This window comes from Ambystoma mexicanum, chromosome 5q (genome assembly GCF_040938575.1).
Source record: "Ambystoma mexicanum isolate Mex_15411 chromosome 5q, UKY_AmexF1_1, whole genome shotgun sequence".
Classification (NCBI taxonomy): Eukaryota; Metazoa; Chordata; class Amphibia; order Caudata; family Ambystomatidae; genus Ambystoma; species Ambystoma mexicanum.
In genome coordinates this window covers 884,328,639-884,346,684 of record NC_090933.1, presented here as the reverse complement: position 1 = coordinate 884,346,684, position 18,046 = coordinate 884,328,639, and the positions used below count along the sequence as shown (strand labels likewise).

Genomic DNA, 18,046 nt, shown 5'->3' with positions numbered 1-18,046 from the left:
CGGTCAGCACGCCTGTGCAAAACATACACACCGGACACTCCCACACCAATCCACACGAAGAACATACTCAGTGCTATGACGTAGGCGACGGACACACCCACGAACGTGCATCTTTATTATTTTCCACATAGGCTCTCAAAATGCAGAAACGCAAGACGCATAATGAATTATCTAAAAAGGCTTGCTCACGCTTCTTCTAAAACCATGTACCATAATGAAGAATATAACGAAGACACGATACTGGGGATAGAGCAATATGATACCGTAACCTAAAGCGCTCTGCATGAAACGGTTCCACCTATGCACCAGGCCCAAGTAGGCCGCAAGCAAAAGCTTCCATGAACATTGAATGAGCAAGAGCTCGGTTGCTGACCCTGCAGAAAGAGCCCGGCGAAAGCACACAGCCAAGGGTACAATGTTGCAATCTCGCACGTCGCAAGCCGACGCCAAGGTCGCACCTGCAAATTAAACCAGGCACACAGTGGAAAAAACAATATTAATTGTGCAGAATTCTGCCTCAAACACGGTCCCACCTCACGTGACAAAGCCAAACCTGACAGGATGCCAAGCCCAGGAGGAAGAAGGCGCCTGAATCCCACGTTTCAAAACACAAGCAGATACAATTAAAAGACTCAATGAACATCTGCGACAGTGGGAGTAGTCGGCCTTCCAGCATATGAATGAATCCTCACATTGTCTGCACCTACCTATAGTGAAACATTGTTGCAAATGACAGGTGCACCGCGAGCTGGGAAAAGCGATGGTCCCAGACTGGGAGGCTCGCCAGCGGACCAATCAGAACATGGGGCTCTTATCACTGACGCCATTAATATTGACCAATCCTCAGGGGTCTTCATGTAACAATTTTCATGTATCAAATTGAAGGGACAACCCAAGTATATCACCTGACTTACCCTCAACCACTAACACCGTTCTCTATACGTATGCTATACTAACCCTACCACTCGAGTAACCAATCCAGAGTGGAGATAGGTTTTTTGCTGAACTTTCTAAGGTGACGCAAGTAGCGCGTCATACTAAGGTAAAAAGGGCCTGCGAGCCCTACGATTGAGTGTGTGTCAGGACGGACGCGTACGATCCTTGACCCATCCCTGCCGTTTTGTCTAATAAACAGCAGAATCACCTTGCTTCTTGCGTGTGTCTCATACTCTATCTCTTTTGGGATATACGGGAGGAGTTGGGGCCTCCCTGCCCGGAGGTCTGCGGACGGCCCGGCCGACCCCGGCAGAATTTCCCCCCGACAACAGCATGCATCTCACACCCATCGCCCGAAGGCGCTCCTTGGTCGGCCAAAACTGTCTTTGCACTAGCGCTGTGTACTCTGGGTAGATGGTTACTCTAGCGCCCTTTCTTGTTATCACCCTACCCTCCCTCGAGAATGTCAAGATCTTCTCCCTGTCTTTGAAGTTCATAATCTTCACAATCATAGGTCTTGGGGGTGCCCCCGGACGGGGTCTCCTGGTTAGAGCTCTATGCGCCCTCTCCACAACGAAGCCTTGGGATAAATTCCCCGCTCCCACTTCCTGAAGCAGGAGGTTTTCTATGTAGTTCGCAGGGTCCCTGCCTTCCTCCCCCTCTGCCAGTCCCACTATGCACACATAGTTGCATCGGCTCTCCCTTCTGCGTCTTCAGCTCTGCGTTCCAGCGTGCAAATCCTATCCGGCGCCTATGACATTTGGGATTGGGAGGTCGTCACATTCACAGTGTTACTCTGCACCTTTTGCTCCACCGTTGTAACCATCTTCGCTAAACTCCTTTTGTCTTGTCTGAGGAGCCCCACGTCTACGATCACTGCATCTAACGTGCCCTATATTGATGCTTTAAGTGCTTCTATGGCCTCCAGAATGCTGCCTTCCACTTGCCTGATCTCACCTTGCATGGGGTTTGATGTGGCCGTGGGCACCTCTGTAGCAACAAGCTGCATGTCCTCGTTCTTGCAGGTGAATGATCCCATACTGGTTTGCCTCCCCTTACCTCTATTCTGTTTGTCTGGCATGTTTACGACCTCTGCCTGTGTCTCTATTTCAGGGCCCCCGCTTCTCCCTTATTAGGTGCAGGTGCTATGCCTCTGAACTGCCTCACTGGTGGCCGGCGTGCTCACTCTCTATCAGGCCATTTCTGTCCCAGTGTTGTCCACCTCGAGGACCCGTGGTCCCTGATGCATATAGGTGTCTCCTTGGGTCATGCGTTTGTGGGTCTCCCCAGTGGTGTTTACTTTGTGGCCAGTCAATGGGTTGTGGCCTCCCACATATATTGTTATTAATTCATTATGCTCTTCCTCCTTTGTTGCCCTGTACCCAGGTGGTGGCATCTGCGCTGTTATGTCCCAGCTAATGGTAATGTTTGTGCAGGGGGGAGCCCTCCTCCACGGCTCCCTTTATACTTTAGTTTGCACCCTTTGCATTTCGCTGTGCCTCAGGGCTGGTGGTGCCCTTTATTGTGATATGAGGTTCCCTGGGCTCGCCCCGCTTGTCCCTTAGTGGTCTGGATATGCCCCTGTTGGGTCCTTTAGTGATCCCCCCTGTGGGGGTGTTGCTGGTTTATTGCAGGGGAGCGTGCTTTGCCCCTCTACTTTAACTGCATCCCACTGTGGGACCTCTGTGCTCCAGCTGCTGCTCCGTAGTGTCCCGCTATTATGTCCCAGCTATTGGTAATGTTTGTGCAGGGGCTAGCACTCTTCCACGGCACCCTTTATGCTTTAGTTTGCACCCTTCGTAGTTCGCTGTGCCTCAGGGCTGGTGATGGCCCTTATTGTGGTATGAGGTTTCTTGGGCTCGCCCCACTTGTCCCTTAGCGGTCTGGATATGCCCCTGTTGGGTACTTTGACTGCGTCCCCCCTGCGGGACCTCTGTGCTCCAGCCGCTGCTCCGTAATGTCTCTCTGACACTGCAATGTTCGCCTGCTCCTTTGACTTTGCCGGTCCTTCCCCTCCTCTTGTCTCCTCCAAGCCGCCTCATCCGCGGGATGGGGGGGGGAGTCCCGTTATTGGTGGTCAGCTTCTGTGTGGGTCCCTGTCCTGCAGTCCCCTACCTCTTGCAGAGGGCCGTGTTGCTGGGCGCTTCGTACACTCCCTGCTCGTGTTGGCAATTCAGGCTCTGCTGGTCTGACCGCCTCCTGGCGCTGCTCCGTGTTCTTCTCATTTGTCACCTTGGGCTCTCTTAGGCAGGGCCATGCCAACTTGCGCGTTATGGTCCAATCACCTCCAGGTTGCCCAATCGGTGTTTGGGGTCTGGGCCCTCCTCAAGTTCTGCTTGGGGGGTCTCCTTGCCGCTCGACGCTCCCCCTCCATGTTGTACGGATCGAGCTGGGGCTCTCCGTGTGGCAAAGTCTGTATATGCGTGCGGCGGAGGCTGAGTACGCTGCTGTTGGGAGTGTTGCCCCCCCTGCTCCTTACTTGTTGGAACGACTGTCCTTTCCGCCTCCTTCCATCTATGGGCGCACCGGGTGAGCCTCTGTATGTCCACGAACTGCCTGCTTTGGTGCCGCGCCTAGATGGCAGCTCTGCCTCCTGTCCTTTCCTCGGTCCCCCGGCTCCGGACAGTGTCCGACCAGCTGGTCCACCGCGGGGAAGTGTCTCTCCATCTCCTGGTGCCTCTGGACTCGTTCCCGGTCCTAATACTGGCAGGCCCGTTTCTTGCCCTTGCCGGGCACTTTTCCGCTTCGTCGCTCTGCAATAATCTGGGTTGTTGGATCCACAGCTCGGAGGTCCCCGCTGGCCGCGTTCTCTCTTGCTCCGCTGATCGTGCCATTCACTCCCTCTCTCCCTGCTGCTCCGTCTGCACCTTCGTTCATCCCGATGGGGAGTCCCGGCCTCGTCAGCACATAGCGCCCGCCATTTTGTACTTGGCGTCGCGGTAGCTCTGGTCCTCCTTATGCCGCCAGCTCACTCCAATTTTACTCAAACATTCGGCTGTGTGTTCTGCATACCTTCCGACATCCAACCTGCATTTCCTTTTGCGAAATACGTTGATTTTCCACCAGTTTGGCGGATCTGTACATCGGATCTCCCGGGAGCTCCACGAATTTGCTCAGCCACGCATGGCCACCAAGCCACGCCCCCCTGGTCGCTCCATGTTTATTGCAATGTGAACGAGAGGTGCCGTGGCTGGCTTTTACGCCTGTCCACCAAGTCAAACTACTGCTTGCACTTCGAACCAGCTTAATGCTTCCTCGTGCCTTATGAAGCCTGTCACCTGCTATGCCCAAATCGACTGCTCGATGCCGGGCCCGATCTGAATCCCTAGTGAGTCACACACCGACTCTGAACAGGGGTTACAACCATGGCTCAACCCTAGTTAGACCTTGAACAGCCACCTCATCGACCTGAACATCGATGCCCCCAAAGTCACCACTTCGACGACCATTGCCTGCTGACTCCAAGCGCTGGAGCGTTACTCATCGACCCCTCCCAGTGGCTAAAGCCTGCCTCGGCCTGAATCAACTGCAAAGCAATCCTGAGGCGGCTCTTACATGTGTCATTGTGAGCACACATTCTGCTGCACAGAGCGACCACATTCGGCCCTAGTCGGTGCCCATCGAGAATTGTATCCAGATACAGTTGGCCATGAACTGTCCCCTCGGGCCACTTGGGCCCTAGAGATTGGTTAGGTCATGATCACACCTGTTTTCAACATATACATATTCTTTTTGTGGCTAGTAATTCTCCTACCACCCCTGGAACCACGTTTAGAGTGCTAGTTTCTTCTTACATCTTCTCTATTTTTCATTTTCCGGGTTGGGTGTACAGTATTTTCTATACATTATATTACAGGTGGTGTGTTTAATTGAAGCATATATATATTTGTATAGATCCTTGAATGGACATTTTCCTTATTTTGGACTGTGATCCTGTGCTGTTTGGGTCACTACTGGTTCACCTTCACACCCCTCTTAAGAGCATAGCCTTTCCTCGACCCACGTTACCACAAAAGGCGAAGGAGGTATATCTCTGAATTGTCCCTGTTTTACCTTTACCTTTATGATTGAAGCCAGATTGAATTCTTTGTCTCTGTTAAGCATTGAGTCTGGAATGGTTCAAGCAATATCATTTTCTGACATAATTAATGATTTTGCAATATGCAAATCTAGATGGGAATATATAGTTTGATCTGGCATTGTTTCAGGCACGTCAGCCTTGGCCAGTAGAAAGCATATACTCACTGGGTGCTTCTCATTTCATTATTTCTATGGTTACTTGAGTTTGTCTGCTGTGTGGCCATGAACTGAAATGATAATGAACTGAAATGTTGTTTGATGTTTGTTACATGCCTTTATGTTTTCTCTGCTACTTAGTCATGTAATGTTTTTTCAATGACATGCACTTTAGACACATTTATACAGAAAAAAATGGTCAGGTTGAACTGTTATGCTATCATTTTATAAAATAAATACTTGCTTGAAAATAAGTTTCCTTCATTTTCTTTCAAAATTAATATATTATTCTAAACACAAAGTGAAAACGTCTTCAATATAGCACCTTCTTGGGGAAACAGGTCACAGAGCTGTGTAATGTTTATATTTTATTAACAACTAGATCATTTAAAGCCTAGATGAGTTTCTGTGAATTTGACGCAAGGTATGCAATCCCTTAATTTTGCGGATTGGGACGGGGCATGGGTTTTGGGGGGGGGTGGCTGTCTGTGCTCTGGACTCCAGAAACTGTTAAAATGACCCTGCCTGCCAGCCCTGACCGCTTTTGTTTTTCTTTTTTCTAGCGCCAGCAGTGAGCAGCACATGTCCAATCAGCAAACTGATTGGTTGCCATGTGGTGGGGGCTGCGTGGTCCGAGGTTAGCAATGAGTCATCTCATTAGTTTGGGCTATTACGTGGCAAAGCCACCTATAAGCCAAAAATATTGCATTAGAGTACAGATGGGGAGAAATGGTATCTGAGGAGGGACACAAAGCTTGAAGGTGTTGTTTGGCTATTTGTTCACCCATTGACTACTCATAGATATGCTAATCCCTATGTCCATTCCCTCCCAGTTCCTGCCCCTCCCACCCAAAACACTTCCTTGTGGGAACTCTTTCAGCTCGCTTACAGCAAGCCTTACCATCAAACGTTGCTCTCAAAGTGCCTGCCAGAGTTTTTCAAAGCAGTCTTCTGAAAGTTAATGACTTAATTTGAGCTGTAAACATACCACTGGTGCATTTAAAATGTCAGCCCGGTCTGCCTTTCCGATGCCTACACAAAAGCCCAAACTGTTGATGCGTGTTTTGTGTGTCAAATGTGTGTGCGAGAATGCAAGCACAAAGCATATGTTTTTTCTGGATCTAAATGATAATGTAAATGAGAGAAAGGAAGAAAGAATGCAAAATGTTTTTTGGCCTCGTGACTTGGCCACACACCATGAAGTGCCATCACTCCCCCGCTCCCCAGCAGTACAATCCCCCCGCCCCAGGTTGGGCAACAGATGGGGCCCCACCAAGAGTGGGGGCCCGGGGCATGTGCCTTGTATGCCCACCCATAAAAGCGTGTCTGGAGGGGTGGCAGTCAGCCAAAATCCTCTTTACTTTGGCGCAGTTACCCTATGTCAGAAATCCTTTCCAGTATACTGACAGGAAATTATTTCTTAAAACCAATCCCTCTTCCAAACAACGACAGACCTTTCTGTCTGGCTGCCATATTGCCCTTTCTCACACTGAAACATAAGTAGAGCATGGTTAACCTGATGGTCAACATCACATTACCCATTGGAAAGCTCTATAACTGGCAAGGGACAGGCACCCATGCTCTGAGTGACTAGCGCCATAGCCCACTTTCACGTTCCTCTCCTCTCGGACTGTGCAAGTCCCCTCTTTGACCTCCACAACTCTGAATCAGTGTCACTTGGTAATTCATTGAAACTGACAAATACACTTTTAGTTCTTAAAATGTAAAAACATAAATGTGTTCAATGTTATTGCGTTACTAATATGTAGAGACTAACAAAATGATGTTGTCTCTTAGAAAGGTAATAGGATTGAATTGTGTCACTGCACTCACTAGGCAGCCCTCGGAGAATCCCTACGACCCACCTTGCCTACTCTCGACCACCCAAGGAAAAGTGGGGTGAAAGACGTATATCACCAGGTGAGTGGCAGCCTTGCCACCCGCATGAGGGTGCATGGTCACCCTAAGGGGAACGCGCTACAAAGCAAATGTCCATCTCTTGATAGGCAAGCCTCCATGCAGACCTGGAATGCCCACTTTTTAATGCATGGCCGCAAAAGCAGATCATGTTCATTCTGGGTTCCATACCACTTTGCGACCCTTTCTCATATGGCCCCTGGACCTGATATGCACCTCGGAGTTGGACATAGGAACTCGTAAGAGTTGCTGGCAAGCTTTGATCTGCCTCAAGGAGATGGGCCCAGATAAGAGAAGCAGAGGGTGTTGGGAACAGCAGCACACCGTAGTGAGTGGGGCACTCTAGGATCCTGGTGTGGCACCACTAAACAGCTAGAGGTGGCACATCATTCCTCATGTTTTTTGAGGTTAGGGTAGTCCTTGTATGCACACCTGTGCACGCGTTCCTGGAGGACCTTGGACTAAGGACTGCGATACCCGACTGACAGGGACTTAGCATGGAACTGATGAGCTTTTGTGGGTAAAGGACTACCTCCATAGGTATATCAGTAGGACTATAGACATTGATGGCGGGTAAGGACATGCAAGCCTTTCTAGGCCCTTTTCCTTCTGCAACACTATGCACTCTCCAGCATGCATATGTCCTTACCTTGTTATTGAAACCCTGTGTTTGTCATAGGGCTTTTTTCAGCGGTCAAGTCCTAAACATTAAAGTGGGGGGACTCATCAACAAACGCAATGGGATGTGACGTCGCCAGAAACCAGCCTATCACAGTGAAATATGCACATTTAATTAAATTAGCTTTGCATAACCACCCAAATTGCACAGGATGAATGGCATATGCCTTTCATAAAATCAACACACACACACAAAACCAAGACAGGATATTTTCTTCTAATAGTGTTTTTGAAAACGTTCAAAGGTGTGCATGTTTTAAACTCCAAGAACCAATGCAGCTGTTTTCCCTGCAACTTGCAGTACCGAAATGAGACATTTCATCTTAAGTTGTTTATTATTTTTCATCCGGTCATATAGTGCAGTGGTGAAGTGTCCGGCCTGGCTTCGATTTCTGAGGTCGGCTTTATTTCATAAATTTAAAAAGGACATTCAATGTTTCTCATTTTAGCTGGGGGGGGGACTGAGTCCACTCTTTGAAATAAGTGGGTGGGCTCTGTCCACCCGCGTGTACCCTCGACTTGAGCCCTGGCTTTTTGAATCCCCCTAGAGAGACCACACTACTGGGGAAAGCAACCTGCAGAGAAGACAGAGGAGCAGTCACGAAGACCGGCATGTACCCACCTCCAACTTGATGTAGGCTCTCGCGTCAATGGATGACATCATGAGGATGGTGCCAAAGGCTGTGCGCGTCCGCACCATCAGCTGGACCAGGGTGCTCTGGGTGCTGAGGGGGTCACTCAGCTGGTAATCAATCCAACTGTCTTTTGCAAAGGACCACTCGGGGAGAACTGAAAAACACAAAGGATTTGGAGGAAAAGATGAAAATCGCTCCAGGGAAACACCCCACATCGCAATGCCCAGCTAGATAATAGCTAGTTATAATTTTGCAGACACAAATAGCTTCAGAAGGGAGGGGTGGAAAGAAAACATCTTAAGCAAGCTGTACTTGAAAACAGAAAAAGTCGGTGGAGGATTCAGTGAGGAAGAACTCCTGGACAGGGAAGGGGTTTTCCTTCCAGTTGGGTTATTATTGTCAGTTGGGTGTGATGGAGCAGAAACAAAGGTCATATCCCCCACCCCCTCCTCTGGTGTTCCCCCTATCCATCCCAGACCCACTTTTACACCCACCCCCTCGCTCTTGGGTGCACGCCCTATGTACAGGGCTCCATTGCTTCCCAGCCAGGTTCATGAGTCATAATTCCCATGCATGCATGCATAGATACAAGGATCCAGATGTAAGGAATCTACACAGGAATGAGGATTAAATGATGCTGTGAACTAGCATTAGCAAAGCCAATAGTTTTAATTCTAGTAATGTGAAAGGTGCCCGAGGAATAAGGGGTGCAGAGAGAGGGAACACATTATGAAGGGGAAAACTGCAAAGGGCATATGGAGGCATTAGGAAAGGCAGGGGTGGGCCGCCAGGATGCCACGCATAAGGAAGCAGTGGGTTCAGAGAGACACAGAGACGCCGCCGGGGGAGGGTGGCCTCAGCGAGCCAGAATCTGCTTGATACGCTTATGTACTGACATGATCTACACAGACGATGCTTCATGCTCAGTTATCAGCACAATAGCTCTGGGAAAAGCCTCATATGTCCATGCACCGCGACCATGCACCCAGGTATTGCCATCCAATGTTCAGCTGATAATACCACCTTTCAAATAATGACCTCATGTGTCCAGTTACTCCGAAAATCGGCCAGGTGGTGCCATTTCATACCCAGGCTCTCGCATTGAAGTTAATGTATTGGTAGGGGGTTGGGAGGGGTTGCTGGAGAGGGGCATGACAGCAGTTGTGGGAGAGAACCCAGGGGGTTCAGGAATAGACACAAGTTTGCGGGGTGGTGTCAGACACCCACCCTCTGCAGAGGGACCATTGCAATGGTAGCTCTGCCTTGTTCTGCTTTTTGCCACGATGCAAAAGGTACTTTGCTACTTTTCACATCTCTGGTGAAACTGCACAGGGTGAGTGTCAGAAAGGTTTGAGGAAGGATGGAGGGATTCCAGCATCAGGTGCCAGGCTAGCAGCACTGAAAGCTAGCCTGTCTGATGGGGAAGCAGCCATGTCTCATTCATTACCTCCCAGAAACCATTAAATGAGCGGTTAGATAGACTGCAAGGCCTCTCTGTAGGAACCAAAAACGAAGGCTGCGCTGAGGTCCAGATTTTCAGGCGGCCCAGGAGCTGTCGGGGATGGCGTACTATCAAAGCATGCAACTTGGCCCCAAAATGGTCCAATGCACTGATACAGTACATGCTGCAAGTACCAGTATCGAGCTCATCATTGAGCGCCATTGTATGGTTTTGTGTTGCGCAGACTGAAAGGACACACAGTTAAAACAATCCACCATTTTTGCTGGGCCTGGACAATTACCAGTAAAACGCTTTAGAATAGCGTTATCCTGCACTAATCACGGAATGGCTGAAAGCCAAAACTAAATTTAAGGTTATAATTATGAGAAGGCCTCCGGGCCCTTGCCCCTCCTGCAGATGTGAAGATAGTGTGTGAGGGAAAGCGTGAATAAGTTGATTGGTGAGTGGTCAAGGCATGCATAATAAATGTTTAAATTTGAATATGCCACTCGCCTATTCCAAAGCACGTGGTAATTTAAGATATTAAAAATGTATTTTGAGGTGAAAACAAAAGACATCTGTCCTCACTTTCTTCCAGTGAAGGGATCTCTTCCGGAGCATGGGGCCTTGGTGCGCGCCAGCGCTGCAGCTGACTCACCTTTGCTGCAGCTTCCGCCTGAGAATCCGGGGTGGCAGTCACAGCTGAAGGAGCCCCAGTTGCTGAGGCACAGCCCATGGGCACCGCAAGCGGGCATTCCTGCCACCCGGCACGCAGCGTCTGTCAGGGCACAACCCGGGGCACTGTTCAGAGACTCTGCAGGGGACTCCAGATCATACACCTGGCAGGAAAGAGAACTGCATGTAACAACCGTTGACAGTCCATCTTTCAAGAACAAAAAGTGACATGTTATGCTTTATACCCCCCCCCATTCCCCTTACATTTCTGTTCTGGTCACTGAAACACAATACGATTTTGGAGAGTCTCCTTTTCAAATCTGTATTTTCTTTATCCGTATACGTACATATACACCCTATGCCGCTTTCATTTGTTGGGACACAAAAATGACTTTCCACTGCAAAAATACACTTTGCACAGTTCCATGAATCAGGGTGTATATCGGCAGTGCAAAATCACGTTTCAGCAGTGCAAAGTCACTTTGAGCCGTGCAAAAAATTCCATGAATCGGGCCCTAAGTAAGGTGAAGCTGAAAGCAAAGATGTCAAAGACTCAACATTAATTATGCAGTTCATACGCCAATTGGCCGGATGCCTCCGCCACCTGCTTGCCTCTGACAGCTCTGTTCAAACTGAAGGAGATCGATTTGAATCCCCTTGGCAGGGCGACCCTCCCATGTCCAGCACATTGATTACCATCAAATTCATCTAAATACAATACATTGTATACCCTCAAATATCCATCTAAATGCAATACATTGGCTACCCTCAAAATGAATCTAAATGCAATACATTGGCTACCCTCATGAAACGAAGAGGCCTAGTAAATGATGAACTAAACAACTCTAAAACCGAAATTATGGTCTTGGGCACTATATATAGGCATTGAAAGTTAGACACAGCTTTTCCATCTTTTAAAGTGGCTGACTGTGTACTCAAAATTCTACTAAAGGTCAAGATCCTGGGAGTTATTCTAGATCAAGAACTGAGCATGAAAGCTCATGTCAGTCATTTAGTCTCATGCTCCTCTTATTATCTGAGGCTTTTAGCTCTAATTAGTCCATTCCTCAACCCAAGCAGTTGCCCCACAGTGGCTCGTGCCATTATCGGAGTATGGGATTTTTAAAGCTCAACCCTAGCTACGAAGCAATGGAGCGCTGTACATCGGGGACACACACAGGGCCAGTTGGGTGCAGAGCTGCTGAGGTGAGTAGAGGGAGCAGGGTAGGGGATTTTATCTTTCATTAGCATACATAAACTACAGCACAGGTAACCTGCCAGCTGCTCTTTCATGGCTTAATTCATGGGATTCATTTCATCGGAGTCCGGTTACTATTGATACCAAGCGCATCATCCACCTACCACTATCACACCACCGCAGATGACCCTTTTATTATTATGCTGGAAGTAGATAGGCCGCACATGTAAAGGGCAACACCCATCAATAGAATCTATCAATAGATTTATTTTCACTGTAGAAGGACCTCACAATAAATAACAAAGGAGTATTTGACATGCATTAGTCAATCTTAACATTTGGCCCCTCATTGTTCACTCCAAATCTATTGTAAATGTCCAGGTTCTCCGCTGATGCCCACAAAGTCTTACCTTGCTGTCAACAATTAGATTCCTAATGCAGCCTTTAAATCCCTTTGGGTTCAATCCTGCACCCTGAGATGATACCGAACGCTTTGTGCCTCCCAGCTGGAAAGGTTGGTAAACATTGAGGAACCTAAAAGAAAATTGAAGGAAAATGAAATGATAGCATTCAACCAAAACTCAAGCATTCTGACTTCTTCGAGCATCTCTTCTCTGGTGGATTATCGAACCTTACCTTGCATTTCCTGGAGTCTCGCCTGAAACTTCACATGCCCCCGTGGTCGTCTGTGACTTCTCCATTGATGAGCCTGGGCCGTCCTTCTCCAAAAGAGTTGAACAGTGATCAAGAATCATCTGCACCTTCTGAATGACACAGGTTGGATTAGCACATCATGCTGGCAGAAATAACACTCATTGCAAATTACAATAACTGTGAAAAAGTCCTCAAACCCAATCCCTTATCACAGAGAGGCCCTTGTTCTGCTACCTAATGAAAACAAATGCAGGTATCTATGCTCTACAGAGTCCTTCAAAGCAAATTATGTGATAACATTCTTTAATGAAGCTATGATAGCACCCGGTTAAAAAAATACTTATATTCCTTGCACTTTGAAAAGCAAAGCATGTGCAATTGTACCTCTTTAGAGCTTTTTGGAATCACATAAAATATTACATCATTTAGACTCTGGCAGTAGACCTTCAGAAGACACACAGCTATCAATGGTGGCTGTGATGGATGATCCCGTGGCAATCACCGAGCCATGGTCCTGCATGAAACTCTGGTGGCTTTTGACACCATGGATATCCTTATCCTCCTCACCAGACTAAGACAGGCAGCCAGAGTAACATAGCCTGCCCTACTGTGATTCATCTCCTTCCGCTCTGTGTGGTGTTCGAAGGACACTTGAATCATTCATCAAACTTACAAAGTGCAGTGCAGTGTGGTGTCCCCCACTGACTGACATACATATGAGCCAACATCTGGCGAGTTTAAAGGCCTTTAGTCGGTTGTGGTATCATTGGGTGTGGGTGTGCCATTTTTCGCTTGCGCCTCCTCTCCAGTGATTTTCCATAACAAACACATGCACTTTAATGTTGTTTGTATTTTATGTCACTCTGTTTAGCACTTTGTACTTATTCACTTAATTGCATTTGTATCTGTTTTTATGCTTTCTTTGATTATTCCATTTACATGTTTGTAATATTTTAGTTGAGATATGTCTGGATTCTATGCCATGCATTAATATCTTTTCTATGTAACTAAATACTTCTGGCCATTTGTGTACATTTCGGCCCGTTACATTTTTGAGGGATATTTGTCCCCATGGTAAAAGTTGATTGAAATTGTGGTACATTAATTATACCTATAAAGAGTTTGTGTATAGCATATATTGTGGTGTCCCCCAGGGCATATGTATGCACTATAATATTTGCTAAGAAATTCCACAAAATATAGAGGGGGACATTGTACAGCACATGATAATTGAATGTAGAAACCAGCGATGCTTGAACTTACATGCTGCTGGCCTCCTGCATGCAATTTTCAACGCTCACAAAGCTGAGTGCAATTGTAAGAGCAAATGAAGGCAAAATCGTCTTTACTCTTCACTTTTACTTTCTGCTTTGTGAGGAAGGAAAAAAGCGATGTCTGCAAATTACGCTTTCTAAGCAGCGTGTTAGCTGCCTGGTCTTTAGCAAGTACTAAAGTGCATTCCATAGTATTCCATAGTAATCCTTTGGTTTTACTCCTTCATGAAAATCTGTGGTGATGCAAATCCTGCTTTGCTACCCTTCTACGTCAATATCCCTTACTTGTATGCTTTCATTTTCCACTCTGCTCATTTGAAAATGATCCCCAGAGATATACCTGAAAATGTTTGAGGATCAGTGATTTAGATCTGCAGCCCTTATCCAAAATATCTAAGGTTGTGAAGATAATGCCCTCATTACAACCTTGGCGGAGGACCATGGTGCTATTAGCACCATGGTCCATGCCGCTAAGGTTGCAATTCCGCCATGGTGGATGGCGGAATTACCGCCACATTCCAAGGTGAGTGGGGCGGTAATTCCCCATTCACCAATGGCCCCTTCCCCATTCCCATTTTTGCCCCATAGGGCATAATGGGAATGGGGAAAGGTGATAATTACGGCACCGTAAATTACGGTGCCGTAATTATCGCCAAGGTCCCTTTGCAGCATGGCTTTTAACGCCTGCAAAAAGCAGGCGTTAAACAGCCATCCCGCAAAGGAAACCTTGTGATCAGGCGTTAAGGGTCGGCGCCGTTTACGGCGCCGTAAACCCCTTAACGCCTGAGTCGGAATGAGGCCCAATGTGTTCTAATGCAGCAAAAACAAATTCAACCCAGTTGGCTACATAAACTCTGACACATTACTACCCGGCGGGTGCGTGGTCTTGGCATCCCAGCCAATGAGGAGGCTCAGAATGGGGTCTTTACCACATGGTAAAGCCCGAACTCCGAGCCTCCTCAGAGCTGGAGGCCACCATCTTCCCCGTCAGACAATGAGGTAAGTGCTCCCCCGTGCGCCGCGTCCCCATCACCCGCCAACCTCCTCCCTTTTCCACACATTTCACCCCCTCCCATCCCTGCCCCACTTATCTTCAGCTTCCTTGTCCCTCACGGGCACCTGGAACAGTAGTGTTCCCTGCAAGTCCCAATTTGCTACTTGCCACCGTGGAAAGGGAACTTGCCACCATGGAAAGGGAGAAGGGACTACGTGTAGTCCCCTCTCCCCCGTTCCATGGCAGTCATCTTTTTTTGTATTTTGGGTGTCCCCGCCTAGGCTCCAGTGTGTCTGCGAAGGCAGGAAGCAGGGGAGGAGTTTTACACTCTCCTGTGCTTTGTCTGCCAAAGTGCCCGAATTGAACCAGTTCCCACTGAGGGCTGGCTGTCCTGATTGGACAGCCACCTAGCCCTTTCTGCAAACTGCTGGGAGAGTTTGCAGAGGAGTGAATGGGAAATCCGAATAAAAGGTGAGGTTCCTGAGGCAGAAGGCAAGTCGACCACTGGAACAGAAGATCTGAAGACGACCTGCAGACCTTTCCAGTAACTGTAAAGCGACCACTGCTGTCCTGACCCCACTTTCTTATCGACAGGTGCTCCGAAGAGGATGACTCCTTCCCTTTGGCTGGTGGGACCAACCAGCCCCAAGACGAACTGCAGATCGAACCATCCCCTCAGGTGCTATGACCTTCCAGGGTAGCAAACCGGGAATACCAGGGGTCCTCCGACCCATTTGCAATGCAACATCTTTGCGTGGATGAATTCGGCCAGAACTTTGGTGAGCTCCAGTTGAACCTCCAGAGGTGCACCCCCTCACCAGAGTACAGGACTGAAGAATCGAGGAAGATCGACTTGGCAATAACTGTCCTTTGTTGGAACTGATAAAAAGACGCCAAAAGTGCAGACTGACGTGGGAGACTGAAGAAATACTTGCTGAGGGTCCTATCTCACGACTGCTGCTGTGACATCCCGTTCAGAGTCCTTTCTTTCATCACCAGACTGAGGAATCAGGAGACCGGGTCCGTCACTGCTGCACAGGAAATAATCTAGCTGCATTTGCTTCATCTAATCTAAGGTACTGTGGCGTTCAAGGTAGAATTACCTCAAGCGGAACAGTTGCTCCAGTGTGACTGGACTACGTTACAAGGTGTTTGGGTATCCACCCATACCTCTGGCCCAGGCTTAGCAGCTTGTACTCCTTTAGGGCGTCCTTTGCAGGGTCACTATACCTTGTGTTATCTCGCTAAAGTATTTTATTTAAGTGACTAAAGTATCCTGAGGACCTTTGCCTTTTCTGCTGCTGCATAAGAGACTTTTGTTCCCCTCCTACACTGACTTTGATGAACTGTTGGATAGTTAGGGGTTGGACTGCCAAAGCATAGACGCCTTGAAAAGTGTTGCTGAGAAATATCTTACTGCTAATAATGTTGAATAACCCTCCTTTTCCTTCCTGCAGACTGTGTGTGAGTTTATAAATGAATGAAACTGTCATTTCGCTGTAACAAATGTGGGTGCCCAGCAGTACAAGTTATACGGTAGAACGGTCATTACTGTCATTTTCTGTAGCAATTGTAAGTGCGAGCAACTACTATTGAAGCAGTTACCTCAGTGTTGTTGATATTTCCTATGTGTATTGGCTAGTCTTAAAGAGTGTTTACTTACCTGCTTTCTGTATATGAAATAAATAAAATTTTATTACAACCTTCAGTGTGTAGGAGTTTCTTTGGACTATTGTATTGACTGTGTTCAGGGTACTTACAGCTCACATCCTCCTCATATGATACGCCTGTCTGCTCTGCCATTCTACTAATCCTTTGGGGAGTACAGACTTATACTAAGAGTTGGCGAACTGTATACGAAGGGACTATAGCCTCTATAGACTTTATAGACTCTTACCACCAAGTGGACTTTAGGAAAACTCCCCTAACAATGACTGGTTCATGTCTGTTTAAAATGTGAATGATCCTATTCCAGCACTACTGTATTGGCCTTGACCTTTCAGAGTGTTGTGTCTGCTATGAACTCACCATGTTATATTACACACCTCCGTCATAGTGGTTTTACTGACTTATAGCAGAGTTTTATGTGTGTTAGGAAAAATGTATCTTTTAGAAACTTTCCCTCTATAGTTTCTATGTACCCCCAAACGTGTTGCTTTGTTTTTAAACCTGTACTGACTTTTTCAGGGTAAGTAAAGCCTTCTGCTTCACTCACCCTGCCTTTTGCTCATTTGTTATGGGGAAACTAATCAGTCCTTCAGACTATCAGTACTGGGAAACTATGTTTCAGTTTTTACTTTTACATGTTTTTAACTTTTTAACATAGCACTCAGAATCTTACAAGGTAGTGCATTCGGGATACTTCTGTATCACCCAGGCCTTTTAAACTTGGAAATTCTGGTTACTTTTATATGTGCCTAAAGACAAGCAAGTGGCAGCAATTACACTGTTAAGATTTGTGTGTTATTTCTAGCATGCACATTTGTGATTACCTTGTATGGCTACTAAACGAGGCTAGTGCCTTAAAATGGCGATGGCACAAGATGTTTGCTTGTTCTTTGGCCATACTGTTGTTTGGCCTTCTTCCTGCCTTATCAGGTCAGGAAATCCCATATAAGGACATGCTCTTGCCCTGGAAAGCTGCAGCTTTCACGTGCTAGTTATGCCTTTGTGTGTATGTGTGGCCCAGGTGGTGGGTGGGACTGTCTGGTCCCACTCCATATCTGTGATGCTAGAAAGTCTGGGCGTGGCTCATGAGTCAAACCAATATTTCTCCCTGATTGGGAAACTATTGGCTGATTGAATGGTGTAGATCCTTATTATTGGTGAGCTTGGACTTACTTTGCTGGATTTTGGAAAAGAAGAGGACTCCTGAGGCCATGTCTTCAGATCAGCATTGGAACTAAGAATCCCTCATAGAAGGTGTGCTATAAGTCACCTTTCTGCCGAATTTCAGCCTCCTAGCCTCAAGGGATCCTGTCCTGGAAGGACTTCTACAACTGTGACTGTCCTGTGAAGTATCCTGAAGAGGGCTGCATTGGTGAAATTTGCATTTCTCCATCGCCAAGGGTTGCACTCTGCTCCTGGGCCCCACCAGAAGAATCCTTGCACCGCAACTCGTGGGCACTTTTCACCAGAACCAACAGTGGGAAATCCAGCCTCCACCAACCCCCAGTCGACCCATCAAGTGATCTGGGAAAATCAGAGTCAGGGGGGTAAATAAATGCAAAGCATTGGTCCCCCTGTCCTCCATATGATAACATTGAGAAAGCGTCTCTTTGTATCCTTGCATTCCGCTGTCTTTTGATCGCTGAACCTAGGTATTACAATCTGAAAGATAAAAACACATTTTACTTACCTAGTAACTTTGTTGCATCTCTTCTTTTGAACAATCACCAATACAAGTAA

At 47.4% G+C, this 18,046-nt stretch overlaps 1 protein-coding gene across 1 annotated transcript in view; it reads right to left on the bottom strand.

Annotated features, from left to right (window-relative positions):
• Positions 1 to 18,046, bottom strand: part of LOC138497739 (neural-cadherin-like) — a 609,504-nt gene that overhangs the window by 99,451 nt on the left and 492,007 nt on the right. The window contains exons 25-28 of the mRNA XM_069621376.1: positions 12,353 to 12,480; positions 12,127 to 12,250; positions 10,502 to 10,682; positions 8,390 to 8,556 (exon numbers count right to left, since the gene is read on the bottom strand). Of these exons, the coding sequence (XP_069477477.1) occupies positions 8,390 to 8,556; positions 10,502 to 10,682; positions 12,127 to 12,250; positions 12,353 to 12,480 (600 nt within the window). The remainder of the gene's footprint in view (positions 1 to 8,389; positions 8,557 to 10,501; positions 10,683 to 12,126; positions 12,251 to 12,352; positions 12,481 to 18,046) is intronic.